The sequence below is a fragment of the Sebastes umbrosus genome, chromosome 5, assembly GCF_015220745.1.
Source record: "Sebastes umbrosus isolate fSebUmb1 chromosome 5, fSebUmb1.pri, whole genome shotgun sequence".
NCBI classification, from domain to species: domain Eukaryota; kingdom Metazoa; phylum Chordata; class Actinopteri; order Perciformes; family Sebastidae; genus Sebastes; species Sebastes umbrosus.
In genome coordinates, this window is record NC_051273.1 from 3,073,745 (window position 1) to 3,088,782 (window position 15,038).

General features: G+C 41.0%; 1 protein-coding gene across 1 annotated transcript in view; it reads left to right on the plus strand.

The window, feature by feature from the left end:
* alpi.1 (alkaline phosphatase, intestinal, tandem duplicate 1) overlaps positions 1-15,038 on the plus strand; it is a 23,044-nt gene continuing 8,006 nt past the window's right edge. Inside the window, exons 1-10 of the mRNA XM_037770544.1 lie at positions 1-212; positions 877-1,002; positions 4,748-4,863; positions 5,368-5,542; positions 7,263-7,435; positions 8,376-8,510; positions 8,598-8,673; positions 9,184-9,318; positions 10,203-10,394; positions 10,745-10,861. Coding sequence (XP_037626472.1) covers positions 119-212; positions 877-1,002; positions 4,748-4,863; positions 5,368-5,542; positions 7,263-7,435; positions 8,376-8,510; positions 8,598-8,673; positions 9,184-9,318; positions 10,203-10,394; positions 10,745-10,861 — 1,339 coding nt within the window. The 5' untranslated portion in view covers positions 1-118. The remainder of the gene's footprint in view (positions 213-876; positions 1,003-4,747; positions 4,864-5,367; positions 5,543-7,262; positions 7,436-8,375; positions 8,511-8,597; positions 8,674-9,183; positions 9,319-10,202; positions 10,395-10,744; positions 10,862-15,038) is intronic.

Sequence of the window (15,038 nt, forward strand, 5' to 3'; positions counted from 1 at the left end):
AAGGCAGGGCCGGAGGTCTCAGCAGCCACACACACTCTCTGCTTGTGTCTCTCTCGGTGTGCTGCTCTGAAAGCCGGCTGCGTCAACCTCTCCAGCCTCCAGGTCGCTCGGATTAGAGATGCAGACGCCACATTGCAGGGCCCCCAATCTCCTGCTCATCCTTCTGGGCCCCGTACTGTTGGCCGTGGGCCGGGCCGCTATGGACAGCCAAGGTGAGGGGACAACAGACTTATTATTGCTGCCTGCGGTTGGGATATTAGTAGCATTTTGTGGGCAGACAACTGGACGCGCAAAGGGACTCAAGCAGGTAACCTCAACCTGGGGAAGGGTGAGTTTGTGAGGACAGACTGTGTTTGAGAACTTCAGCAGCACAGATGTGTAGGTGTAATGGAGATGCACAAAAGCGTGTGTGAGTATATTTTTGCTCGTGTCTACCTGTTTATGTAAAATGTGGGACGCGCTGTTTGTCTTTCCGTTGTTTTGGTGTGTGGCAGGAGGAATGTTCCTGTTTGACCTCCTTCACTGTGACTCTCTGTGGGCATGAACGGACAGAAAACCAGTGTCTTCTTGGCTGTTTTTGTCATTTTGACACCTCTTGAGAAACCTCCTCTCTCGTCTAACCCAAGGCCAAATATAATTCAAAGTGTCAGGCATGAGTGTGCAGGCATGAGTGTGCAGGCACCCACAGGCACACTCGAATTCACTTGAAGCTTTTCTGTACTGCAGATTTACAATTCCACGCATGCAAACACCAAACACCCACACATACTAAGCAGTCAATATCACACACAAACTTGATACTCAACGTGCGAAACCTCTGAGATCCCATCCATCCACCTCTCATTCTCCATTTCTGTGTGTGTTTCCTCGGAGCAGCGCTGTATGAACTGGAGAGGGAACCATCCTATTGGGATGCTCAGGCCAGGGCAACACTGGATGCTGCGCTGAAACTCCGCCCTCGGGAGCACCAGGCCAAGAACCTCATCCTGTTCCTCGGCGACGGTAGGTCATGCTATGTTTATGGAATCTATTCCAGCAAACACTCAACGCTGACTTGGTTGTGATTGAAGTTTGAAAAGGCTACTACTTTCAGCCTCAATGACAAATACGGCTCAATATGCAATGCAAGACAATGCTCAAGTGTGTTCAGTTACTGTACGGGTGTGTTTGCTGTGCTCAGAATGGATCATTGACGGAGAGCGGCTTGGACAGCGGTCTGTGGTAGCGCAGACGTGTGTCTCGATTTGTGAGGGCTGATGAGCAAGTAGTCGTAATAAAACTTTGGACAGCTTTAGTCATGTGTTTAAATGCTTAAAATACATTATGTTTATGTGGACTTGACCAGAAAACTCTTGGAGTTGTGTGAGTAATGACTGAGGTAGAAAGGCGTTAATCTCACAGCTCATCTCATACCAGCAGTCAACGCTGGTTCCCTTTAATCATGAGTGATTTTTCTCTAACCTCAAAGCTACAGTTGGTAACTTTAATACATTTTGTCATATTGGCTCAAACTGTCACTACAGTATATCCCTCAGTAGTACATGAGACCGGTAATTTGTGCTTCCTTCTAGTGCTCCTACTGGCATTTATAAGATTCCACTGCGCCCAAAGAAGAGCCGAGGTGTCTCTAACGGAGCTGTCATTCACTGCTCGTGAATTTCGAGAACTCCGATCAAATGGTCAAACTAGGCAGCGCTGATCAAATATCAAACTACTGTAATGCTTATTTCTCGCCTCAAATGTTTTCAGAAATATATTTTAGAAAATTGTTTAGCTGTAAAATTAGAAAGTTTGTGAAGTTTTATGTTGAAAACGGTCGAGCCAAAACCAAGCATTGCCCACCGGCCGGAGCAAACTTTCTCATTTTACAGCGAAATAGTACCCTACAAGATGTTTCTGAAACATTTGAGGCAAGAAATAGACAATTGAGCTAATACGACAAAAAAAATCATGTGCCTCTGTGTCCTCTGGTGTCCTCTGGTGCTCCTAACGGCATCTGCAAGATTTCACAGACCGGAGGAAAACAACCAGTCAGAGCAGATCTGGAGTCTGCCGTATAGCTGCCGTCTATGAGTCGGCTGTCAATCACTCGCAAACTCCGATCAAACGGTCAAACTAGGCAGCGCTAATCAAATATGAATCAATATTCTGTTACTGTAATGCCTATTTCTCACCTCAAACGTTTTCAGAAGCATCCTGTAGTGTACTGTTTAGCTGTAAAAGGAGAAAGTGTGTGACCCAGCAGCCATGTTGAGATCAGTTGAGGAAATACCAAGCACTGCCCACCAGCCGGAGAACAGCCAATAGGAACGCTGTCTCTCTGAAATGACCTGTGATTGTTCAAAGTCTCCCGTCACTGGCTAGATTTTTTATAGCCTGAAAACAGAGCCATGAGGAGGTGCAGAAGTCTAGTTATCTCTCAGAACACTTGAATTACAATATGCTGAAAGGTTATTATGGAATTTTTGTCCAATGATGCCAAAAATATACTGCCTACTACCACCAAGTAGTTTTAGTTACCTAAACTTAAAGCTGCACTGATAGATATGTTGTTGAAATGACAGAGTGTAATGTGAAAGGGGTCACTTGCGGTGGCCAACCCACAGACTCCTGACTATGCAGTTCCCCTTGGCTTTATGGAGCAATTTAGTGCCTTTCAGCTCATTGTTTAGGTTCATAAAGTCAGGAAGCTTGTGGAACATTTTGCAGCTAAAGAGCCACATATTTCAGTCCAAAACAGAGTTGGACTTATTCATCAGGTGGCAAGAAACGCGACTCCAAAAGATTTCTAGTGTTGCAAGGCACTGACGTTAACAAACCCTTATTCTGTAGTTGGACAACTTGTTGAACTTTGCATTGCATTTTTGTGCGAGTGCATTTTCTTCCTCACAAAACATTTGCAAAGCTGAATTTGTTAGATATTTTATATTGTGCATGCATTGTTCCATGTTTTCTTGCTAGCATTCTTCTTCTTTGTTGACACGTGACACATTGCTACATCTGTTGGCACTATGAACTGACGATCAGCTGTATAGCGTGAAACCAACTGCAGGATGTGAGTTGCGTCACCCCACATCCTCATGCGTGCGTGATTCAAACAAAATGGGGACCTAAGAACATTGTGCCCCAGCGTTACTAGTGGTCAGCAACTTCACAGGGTATCTTTAAGGTGGCAGGGACTCGCGGTCTCCCTGGTGATCAACTCTTGACACGCTACATCTCTTAGCAGTGTAGCCTGGCATTCAGTGACGTTACTCTCTACCAAAGGGACAACTATTGGGGAAACTTGCCATCTGGATTGGATTTGATTGGAACATTTTTCCCATTAATTGTCACTGGTGTGGTATATTTACAGCTGGTGAGGCATGAAAGAATTTTTTGAAAGGGGAGCTGTTTAAAGGCACATAGATTTAAGAGTGTTTTTCCTGTTAACTACCAGAATATCTGCTTTAAATCAAACCTACTTAGTCACGTTTCTGGGTGGTCGAGGCTGAGTTTTCTTTGTGCATCTCCCCAGTAATGCCCTCCCCAGAGCATGTTCTCGGTTTTATGACTGTGACGTTGAAGGGAGAGTTAAGTGCATCACTGTGACATGGGCTTAGTAAAGTATGGCTTTCAAAGTCAGGGGTGAAATTCAATAGTGGACCACAGGAAGAGATAAAACAGGTCCCTTAATTGTTTTTGAAAAGCAAAAGGCATATACTGTATGTTTTATGTAATATATGCCAGATAGTGACTTAACAGCAAGTATGTTTTTATGTTATACAGTATGTTCTACCAATAGTGGTCTGAATACGTGCCTGGAAGAGTCAGTGGTGGTCTGTCTGATGATTTAGTTAAAAAATGTGTTTGTACTAGAAAACCACTGCCTTAAATGCCCTGTCCATTTGTTGGTTCAGTTGACGTTAATGACCTTGACATGCGTTCATTTGTTTGTTTAGAGAATTACTGAATCATTCAATCTGACAGTTATAGTCTGAGCTTTTCAAACAAATAATACTTTTGGTCTGGATTTTTGAAATGTTCACCAACTGGACAGATGACAGTATTCTGGGGTCGTTGGGGTCAGAACAGCAAAACCTTCACATGATGTGAATACATTCAGAACATAGATTTCTAAATCGTTGTTTCTTTAGACTTTGGCCAATAACAGGTCATTTCAGAGAGAGCGTTCCTATTGGCTGTGCTCCGGCTAGTAGGCGGTGCTTGGTATTTCCTCAGCAGATCTCAACATGGCTGCAACAAACTTTCTAATTGTACAGCTGAACAGTACACTACAAGATGATTCTGAAAACATTTGAGGAGAGAAATAACAGTAACAGAATATTGATTCATATTTGATCAGCGCTGCCTTGTTTGACTGTTTGATTGGACTTTGCGAGTGACTGACAGCTGGCTCTCATAGATGACTGCTGGATGGCAGTCTCCAGCTCAGCTCTGATTGGTTGTTTTCCTCCGGTCTGTGAAATCTTCCAGATGCCATTAGGAGCACCGGAGGACACCAGAGGACACAGAGGCACATGGTTTTTTTCATATTACCTGTTTCGTGTACTACTGTGAGGATACAGGGACCGTTTTATAAAAATAACTTTTTTTAATCACATTTGCTCCGTTTCTACCCACCGCAGCTTTAATATGTCATTCAATATGTCAGTAGACTGAGATGAACTGATGACTGAGTGAAGCTAAAAAGAAATATCTTGACGGACCATATCTGTGACTTTACCTGTAAATCATTGTCTCCCAGGGATGGGTGTGTCCACAGTGTCGGCAGCTCGAATCCTTCGAGGTCAGATGGAGGGCGGATCAGGAGAGGAGTCAATGCTGGCCATGGACACCTTCCCATATGTGGCCCTGTCAAAGGTGACGACACAACAATGTTGACCTGTAGCTTAATTCATCAGCAAACTAGAAAATGCATTTCCTCCAGAAAACGCATGTGAATGCTGAAAACTAAAATAAGTATTTCTGAATGCATAAATGTGAAATGACTTGCATGAATAAATGTTAAAGCACAAATGGTTTGGTCTTTTAACATGTTGCATCTTGCCTCATACCATCCCGCTCTGACTTAGGTAGTCAAACCTTTGGTTGAAGATGGTTTCAAGGGATTTAGCTAAAAACAACCCATTAACTGAAAATGCTGACATTGTGGTAGAAACTGTGAAAACAGGTTGGATTCAGCCTCGTGGCGTCTAATCCCTCAATTATTGTAACTCAAGTGTGAGTGAGAGTGTGAGTGTGAGTGAGTCTGAGTATTCAGTGTCTTTGTTGTCTTCTATATAGTATAGAAATGGAAATACTACTTTAAATATATATTTCTTTACTGTCCTGTACTTTAATGGTGTTTGTGCTTCTACTCCACAGACCTACAGTGTGGATAAGCAGGTAGCGGACAGCGCCAGCACGGCTACAGCCTACCACTGTGGGGTGAAGGCCAACGCTAAGACGGTGGGGCTCAGTGCTCACGCCGTAGCCTACGAGTGTAACACCACCTTCGGTAACGAGGTCTACTCGGTGCTACGGCGTGCTAAAGCCCAAGGTAAAGGCACTAACTGGCTTGGCTAAGTGTAATATAGTGGGCGTAATGGAAAGGTCAACTGGTTTGAATTACATTCTGATCTCAAGATATGCAATGATAACTGCCTTGAAATAAAATATGAGGAATAAAACAATTATCCGATAAGCATGTTTCCTGCTACTTGATTTGTCACCAGCTATAGTTCAATGTTCAGAATACAACTAATTAAGAGATCATATCACATTGGCGCCCTTTCACTTTTGGGCTTATATAACATGCACACCGTATATCATTTATGTTCAACTGTCTGTGTGTCAAGTAAGGGATAATGTGTAGAGAAACCAATGATTTGACACAAAATATTAATTTAAAAATTATTTTATTGATTTAAAGATGATTGTATGGCTTTTCCGCTAAATAAAAATAGTCCTTTGGAGATCAGGATTGTGTCCATAGCAACGGTCTATTATTCATAGCAACGGTCTAAAAAACACCAAACCATAGAATGCTATAAATGACCAATCAGAGTTGAGTATTCAACACAGCTGTGTATTGGGTTTTGGATTACTGCAGATATATAAGCTCTGTGGCAAACACACATTTATGATACTTACACGTTTTGTTCAGCAAGATATTCTCCACAAATGAACACCACTTTTATGATTTTTGAAGTGTAAATGTAATCGCCAGAAGTAAAAAGCTAACGTTAGGCTATAAACGAACTACACCACGGTCGCATGAGCGCGAGTAAACACAACGAGGCTGTAAAGACGGACGAGTCGGCGTGATGACGTTAATAGTCTCATTTAGCCACTTGTTAGCAACCGTCTTTTTAAGACACATAAAGGCTTCAAAATTCACGAGTGGGATATCTACTCTATTTTATGTCGTAGAGCAATACGTTAAAATCTCTTCAGCTTGTGTTAACTACAGACCTTAACCACAGACCTTATTTCAGGCATCTAACCAAAAACCCATTCAAAAAACCCATTGACTTCCAGACGACGGCACCGGAAGTGCTCAAATGTGAACTCATTTCTAGGTTTTAGGACTCGTTCCCGTAGCACTCTATAAGGCGTGTTTATGATTGGTGTGTGAAGGATCAGTGTCCCTTATTAGAAATATTATGCTCACTGTATTTATGTTGGTTATGTGTCCGTGGTCTTACATCTATACATCTTTATACTGGAATATTTCCCATAAAGCCATACAGTTTTAATTATAGGCTACAAAGTTTCTATGAGGCGGCACTTTGTTGTACGAGGTAAACCTCAAAGGTTGAAGCCAAAAAAACTAAGTTACAATGAAATTGGGATTTATTTTTACATTTTTTATTGAATTATTGTTAATTAGGCCAGCAAATACTACGATATACTACACATATAACACTACAATATACTATATATATATATATTTATATATAAGGATCAGTGATTTTCATTTTTTACTCATTCATTGCTGTAGTAACAAGCTTTTCTAAAAAGCAATAAGTTATGTGGTGACCTGGAACCTCTCTCCCACTGGGCTTCATTACTTATAGTCAGAAAGGACTGTGGGACTGTGGCTACACCCATCAGTCTTATTATTTCTTCCTCCAGAGCAGCTTTATGTCCAAGAACATTTGAGTTCCCACAGTCATTTGTTAGTTGTTATTTTGTACCAATGACAAAAACGTTCACATGGTGTGTGATTTGCCTTTACAGTTTTACCTCTTGTTTGGGTGTGTCTCTGCATTGTCCAGGTAAATCAGTTGGCGTAGTGACCACCACCCGTGTCCAGCACGCCTCTCCGGCCGCTGCTTATGCCCACTCTGTCAGCCGCAGTTGGTACAGTGACGCAGATCTTCCTATCAGCGCCCGCCGACAGGGCTGCGTCGACATTGCAACACAACTGGTCACCAATTTTGACATTGATGTAAGAACAATTTCGCTTGGCACATTTATCTTTTTGATAGCTTAATGCATTTCTCAATCTTGATCCTCATGACCCAGAGAGTATTACTGGTTTAAATTGTAGCCATGTAATAAAATAAGTATGGTAACACTTCATTTTAAAGGTCTGCAAATTTCATAGTAATTAGTTGATAGTTAGCGAGTAACCTTTGAAATTTCTCAAAATATATCGAAAATTACTTTATTATAAACATTATTTAATAATTATATGCTAAAATAGCATATAATCGTTAAAGTAGGGCCCTTAGGCTTGAGAAGCGGCTGCGTGCTGCTCTTCATCACAGGTGGAAAACCAAAACTAATAGCAAATCTCACCATTGTGTGACTTATTGTCTACACAAATATAACCTGGTATTTAATGTCATGATTCAGGGAGTTTTTTTTAAGAAATTTCAAAGAAGATATTTGCTAATTATTATCTATTTACCAGCAGACATGGAAATAAAGCATATCAATTAATTTTGTATTCTTTTACTGGAAATGTATTAAATAAATTACCAACTATTTATTACTGCTTATTGGGAAATAGCGGAATATAATTATTAAATAATGTTTATAATAGATATCAAATAATAATAATAATAATAAAAGTCCCAAGTCAAGACAGCCAAACAAAGTATTTTTTGATAAATGTTGAGGTAAATATTGGGGTAATTTGGCAGTAATTTTAAAGAAATTTCAAATAGGTTACTTGCTAATTATCACCCAATTATCATGAAATTGTTAGACATGTAAAATGAAGTGTTACCATAAGTATTTACACATAAGAAGTAAGTTGAATGTAGTTAAACACCTGGTAGATGGAATTTACCAGTGCTCTATTGTTAGGGAAGAATAATTCTTCAGTACAACGACCATCATAGGCTACTAAACATAATGATTCTGTCTGGTGTCCCTTTAAGGTGATTCTGGGTGGAGGGAGGATGTATATGACGCCGAAAGGCACTCTGGACCCCGAGTACCCTACCTCCAACTCTCGCAAGGGAGACCGCAAAGATAAGAGGAACCTCATTGACGTGTGGCTGAAGGCTAAACCAGTAGGATTGTTTATTTAACTTTTGGATATTTCCATATATTTTAAGAAACGAGTCAAAGGTTCAAGTGTCCTCTGGTTTGTTTTACAGAACAAGAAGTCACACTATGTCTGGCACAGGAAGGAGTTCGATGAGATAAATGTGAAAGCTACTGATCGTCTCATGGGTTGGTATACTGTAGCTGTGTCAACACAGGCAAAGACACTCAGGAGTTGACAGATAAACTTCTTATCTAAGTTACGAAACCTTCTCAATGGCTCAGAAGCAAGGGGATTCCAGTAAAATCAGCTTTACAGCCATAAAATGGTCATGACAGTACACCATAAATGCAGTTAGCTGGTATTATCACCCCTAACTACAGCAACAAAAAACAAAGGATTAAGGCTGTGATTATGCGTATCATAGTAATACAGATACAATTGTTATCGTCATGCACAGTTATATTGCTTTCGTGTATGTGTTACAAATAAATGTGTACTGTCTGTAATCTTTACTTTGCGTTGATGATCTTGGAAGCAGCTTTAACTGAGAATTCTTCATGTGTTTTCTCTCGCTCTGTTTGCTCTAGCTCTGCCAGTTTAGATTTAACTCAGCGTTACCACCTTACGGTACCAAAGTCTTTTAATTCTATAATGTCTTCAAAATATTCTCTCCTTTTTTTTCCCGGCGGTTTCAGGTCTGTTTGAGCCGAAGGACATGCGATTCGAGGTTTTCCGGAACAGATCACGTGACCCCTCCATTGTGGAGATGACGGAGAAGGCCATACAAATCCTCAGCAAGAATCCCAAAGGATACTTCCTGTTTGTGGAAGATGAGTACTATAACACTTTCTATAAAGCCCATGTCTATAATGCATTATAAACATACTTATCATGCATTATAATCTGCTCATAGCACTGTGTAATTATATTTAAAAGCACTCATAAATATTCATAATCCTGTATAATATTAATCATAACACATTATAAAACATTTTAGACTGACTTATAAAGTCAAGCATCATCACATCACATCACAATATTTCATAATTACTGTTCACTCATTGAAATTTTTTTGCAAGGAACATAGTGTATTATAATTCCCATAGATGTAATATGCTATATTTTTTATAATGCATTATAATCACTATTATAATGTGATTATAAGTTACTGTAAGTGGTCATTTTTTGCTTTTTAAGTAAGGTGAAAAAAAACACATCATTAGATCTATGCAAGAACAATACACAAAACATTGTAAAATTATTTTTTACTTTACCTAAAGCAAATGATGACCACTTAGAGTAACTTACTATGATCCTTGCAACAAAAAAAGTCAGTGAGTGATCAGCAATTACGAAGTATTAGTTACTTGACCTTATAAGTCATTATAAGATGATACAGAATAAGTGGATGAGATAATGATACAGTGCTATAAGCAAATTGTATTGCATTATAAGTATGTTTATAATGCATAATGGACAGATTTCTAACCTAATGATTTAAAGAATATTTGAATGTTGTTGTAAAACAGGAAATTCATTCTTTAATTTTTGTCTTTAATGTTGTCTTTAAGATAGATTACTCTACAGCACCAAACACTTATTTATGAAGAATGTAAGGCAAAAACAACATATATGCTAAAATGAGTGTAGAGGAGACGTGCTAGTGAAATGTTTTGAGCCAGGTCTAATTCATTGTTTTGTGCTGTTCTGTTACGAGGGAGAATTGATCATGGCCACCACGACGGCATTGCCAAACTGGCGCTGACAGAAGCTGTGATGTTCGACCGAGCCATTCAGCGCGCATCACAGCTAACCAGGGAATCCGACACTCTCACTGTGGTCACCGCTGACCACTCCCACGTCTTCACCTTTGGTGGTAACACACCTCGAGGAAATCCCATCTTTGGTATGGTTCCAAGCACAAACACTTGAATGCAGTCCAGATTGAAATTGGCATGAAAATCATACTCATAATAAAGATTTAGAAAGTACAGGAGGAGAAAACGGGGATTTATATTCGGATGCGGGCCATAATGTGGTAAATAGTAGAACTAGCCTAGAATGACTAGTTTTATACATTCTTGTATGGAGTTGATGACATAGTTTTGGAGATTGAGGTTGCGTAACTTGCGAGTTGAAAGCTTCTAATTTGTATTTGTCTCATAAAGTACATGTGAGCCGTTTACTGGTAATGCCTCTAAGATACTGTGACCAATGTATTATTACACGCCTTCTCCAATAATTTTTTTCATTCAGGTCTGGCACCAAAGAAAGCCGATGACAAAATGCCTTTCACCAGCATCCTGTACGCCAACGGCCCCGGTTATGTCCATATAAATGGAACCAGAGGGAATATCACAATGGTGGATTACTGTAAGCACAAACTAATGTCTTTCAGATGTGACACTCGTCTGTGCTGATGTGCGTACAGACAGCGAGAACTTATGTGGTTACGGCTGACTCATGCCTGCGTTTTCCTTTGGAAAGCAAAGATGAAATATGATGTTTGTGGCATTTGCTGTGCTGTCTTCTGCTCTGTTCCCTGCACAGGCCTCATTGTGTGCATGTAACCGTACTAAAAAAAGGCTATTTGTATTTCTTTGTGGAACACTGGACAGCAATGATCCAGTTCCTCCTCCTCTTGTTCTGCACCATTCACTTTAGTCATTGCATGAGTGTGTATACTTGAAGGTGGAAATACCTCTATTCAGGGATGAATTACCTTTTGAAACCCCCAATTTTGTGTTTCTGAATGTTTTTGGAACCAGTAGTTGTGTCTGAAAAGTGCACACTCTGGCACCTTAAGTAAACATGCAATTACAAGTGAGGGATTCTTTCTAAAACTTTATGTATCCATCTGGAGAAATATGAAGCACTGTCAGCATCTATATTCTGATGAAGACTATGAGGCCAAAACACTATTGCAACATTTTTTTTAGAGACGTAGAGGTATGATTAGCCAAAGGTTACAAGATAACAATCAGTCTACAAAACGGCAAAGAGGACCCTTATCTAGAGCGCACTAAAGACTACACTCTTTTTCTATCATGACTTCAAGAACACTTTAGTATCTTACTTGGTTAACAGTTTTATATGTTTGAATTCTGGGAGGAAAAAGTTATGGAATATGTCAGTACACTTTAGAAAGTTCAGGCAGCAAAGTTAGTTACTTAGTTAGTGAAGGAATTCCCCTCAGGGAGTCGTCACCTTCATGCGTGTTGGTTTATCTTCTAAGCAGCTGCAAGCTCAGAGTAAATCATAAACAAATACAAGTAAGTTTAAAGCATAATCAGTATCAATTTATTCCGAAGATATACTCATCAAAGTTGCACAGAGTTATTACAGAAGTTCTGGATTCATCAATGTGTCCCTGATACCATGCAACACGGTTGTCAGTTCGCAGAGAATGAACCCCGATCTCTGCTATACATTTAACTTTATACACAGCAGGCTCACCCTGGGGGAGGGGTCAGGCTTTTAGCAGAACCAATACTTTTCCATCCTATGTCTGACTCCATCTTTTACAACCTTGGGTCTGCACGAACATCCTGTCCCTTCCCCCTTCCGGTTTTACCCCCAATGCCCTTTTGACCTTGCAACTGCTCTTTGTACAGGCCCACTCAACATTCCATCACGAGATAATCCAGGTGATCATTCTTGCCCCGTCTTACATTAGTCAATTATCTGTAGACAGTCTAAGCCTAGTATTTAACACTAAACTCGCTAAACTCACAACATAATTAAGTTTGTTACACAACAACAGTTTTATCATGATATATTTCCAACAATTCCTCTTTTGAACTTGTCCAAGTTCACTTCTGTCCTAGAAATATATTCTCATGAGGCATTCATCAGTATTATACTATATACAGTGTTACAGTTTTTTTACACAGAGTTATCATCTACCACCTCGTCCTCTGAGTCATGATCATGGAACTCTATGTTGAGTAACCCCTGTACCTGAAAGCTAGTGTTACTTCCCACGGTGTAATTTAATTGTACCCTGGCAGGCGGACAGTGTGTTGATCGTTTTAGTCTATTATGGACCTGTTTCTGTGTGAAGCTGTTGAACGCTTGTGTGTAGTTGTCAGGTGTTGAGTTAGTCGGTGGACTGGTTGGACCTGGAGCATGTTTAGTTTTTTGTCGTGGTAAGAAATCTAAAAAGAGAAGGATAAGGCTCACCAGTAGCACTGATCCCAGTACCACTAGCGCCTTATTTATCCATCCCATGTTATCCCTAATATTTCTCCCTCTTCCTCTGGATACATGCACAAAAAGTAAAATATCGTTAAAGCAATGTATAAGGCAAGAAGTAAAATAACATAAAGCATATAAATCTTCTATTGAGTCACCTTTTCTTTACTTGTAAGCCGTGTTTTAACTGTAAAACCGGCAAGACCTTGAAACCTTCTTTCCCTGATTTGTGTCTCATACAGCTCTTTTTAAGCATACAGATATAGAATGTATAACATAAGATGAATCCTCACCAACGTTATTACCAAAATAGACAAAGAAAATACAGTTGACTTGCCCGTCTGGCGACATCGAGATTTAAAATCGGAAAAGAGAGTTTTATAGTCACGCTTTTACTGTTCCCGTGTCTTCTTCTGTGTTCTTCTCTGGTGTCCCTGCAGAGATGCTTGCATCTACCCCTGGTGCTGATCCTTTGTCCGGTTCTGGTGTCCCTGCAGAGATGCTTGCATCTACCCCTGGTGCTGATCCTTTGTCCGGTTCATCTGGTGGTGTAGTTGGCTCGTCCACTCCTCCGCTGATCAGATCTGCCTTTGGCGGTGGATTTTTTGTTGAGCTGCACTGGGTTAAGTGCCACCATACGCCACCTTTCCCTTTGAGTTGGACTGCTGTTGTTGTTCGTGCGGTCACTTGGTGTGGACCCGTCCACCGTGGCTCCGACCACTTCCTCTTTAACACCTTCAACCAAAGGTGTTCCGGTGGACCCGCTGGGGTGGTTTTCAACACGGGAGGATCAGGATGGGGGGCACCTGGACAAGAAAAAGCTGATACAATAGCATTAACCGACTGATAATACGGGCGGTAACCAACAGCAGGAAGTACACAAAAAGGATGCGAAGGACCGGGAAATGGTCTGCCACAGGTTAGTTCAAAGGGAGTCAAACCTGTAGAGGTGTTTACAGAGGATCTGATGGCCAGGAGCACAATAGGCAAAGCATCTGGCCAGGACATCCCCGTGGTTTTACAGACTTTCAATAGTTTACCCTTTATAGTCCGATTAGCCCGTTCAACTTTGCCTTGCGATTCTGGGTGGTACACTGAGCCAAACTTATGTTGAAGACCTAAGACCGTTTCCACCGTCCTTAGGTCTTTGTTTTTGAAATGAGAACCATTATCGGATCTGATTAGTTTTGGAAAACCATGTTTTGGTATATAATCGTTAACCAGGCATTTTATGACTGATTTCGCGTCCTCTTTTCCAGTGGGATAGGCCTCAATCCACCTGGAAAAGGCATCTACAATTACCAAGAGAAACCTTTTCCCCCCAGCCCGGACACCCATGTCAGTGAAATCCATAATCACTTGTTCCCCCGGACCCTGTGGTTTCGGATATGTGCCCACTGGAGGCTTGTCCGTGGGTCTTATGTTACACGCCTGACAAACAGCACACTGTTGTACAAAATCCACCACAACTTTCCTCTTTTGAGGGAACCACCATGCATCCAATGCGAACATCATTATTGCTACTCCTGCGTGGCATAAACCATGAGTCTGTTTCAACATTGACGGGATCCATCCCTCGGGCATGACAGTTTTCCCATTCTTCTGCCATAAGCCAGTGAAACAATCAGAGGCACCTGCGTCTTCCCAGGATTTTTTCTCATGCTCGGGAGCGTCCTCCTGAGCTTTTTGTACATCATCTATAAAACTTCCTATGTTTTCAGCTAATAACATTATGCATTCAGCGACATACCCTGCAGCAGCCTTTGCTGCTTCATCGGCAGCGTTATTCCCAATGCTCTCTGGATCACTACCCTGTGAGTGTCCTTTTACCTTTACCACAGCCACCTTCTCCGGAAGGTGGACAGCAGCCAATAAGTCTTTCATGAGTCCTTCATGAGCCATAGATTTATTTCCGCTTGTTTTGAATCCTGCCTGGACCCAACCTGACATATCCCTGTGTATTGCGTTACATACATAAGCTGAATCTGTAAAAATATTGACAGTTTTACCCTCGGCCAATCTAAGAGCACATATCATGGCAGTTAGCTCAGCAGCTTGAGCTGATTGTTTGCCCTCAAGTGGGGCAGATGACATGGTTACAGGATTTGCACCGTCGTCAGTACAGGATACAACAGCATATCCAGCTTTAAGTCCCTCTGTAGGGTGCCTGAAACAGCAGCCGTCAGTGAAAAGGCTAAGATCAGGATTGGTTAGCGGTAAAGCGTCGAGTCCTGGTCTCAATTTCACAAAAGGTTCGGATTTTTCAGCACATAAATGTTTTTCTCCCCCCCCTTCAACCATATTGTCTGCCATGTTACAGCCTTCGTGTACAAAGGAAACATGTGGTTTTGATAAT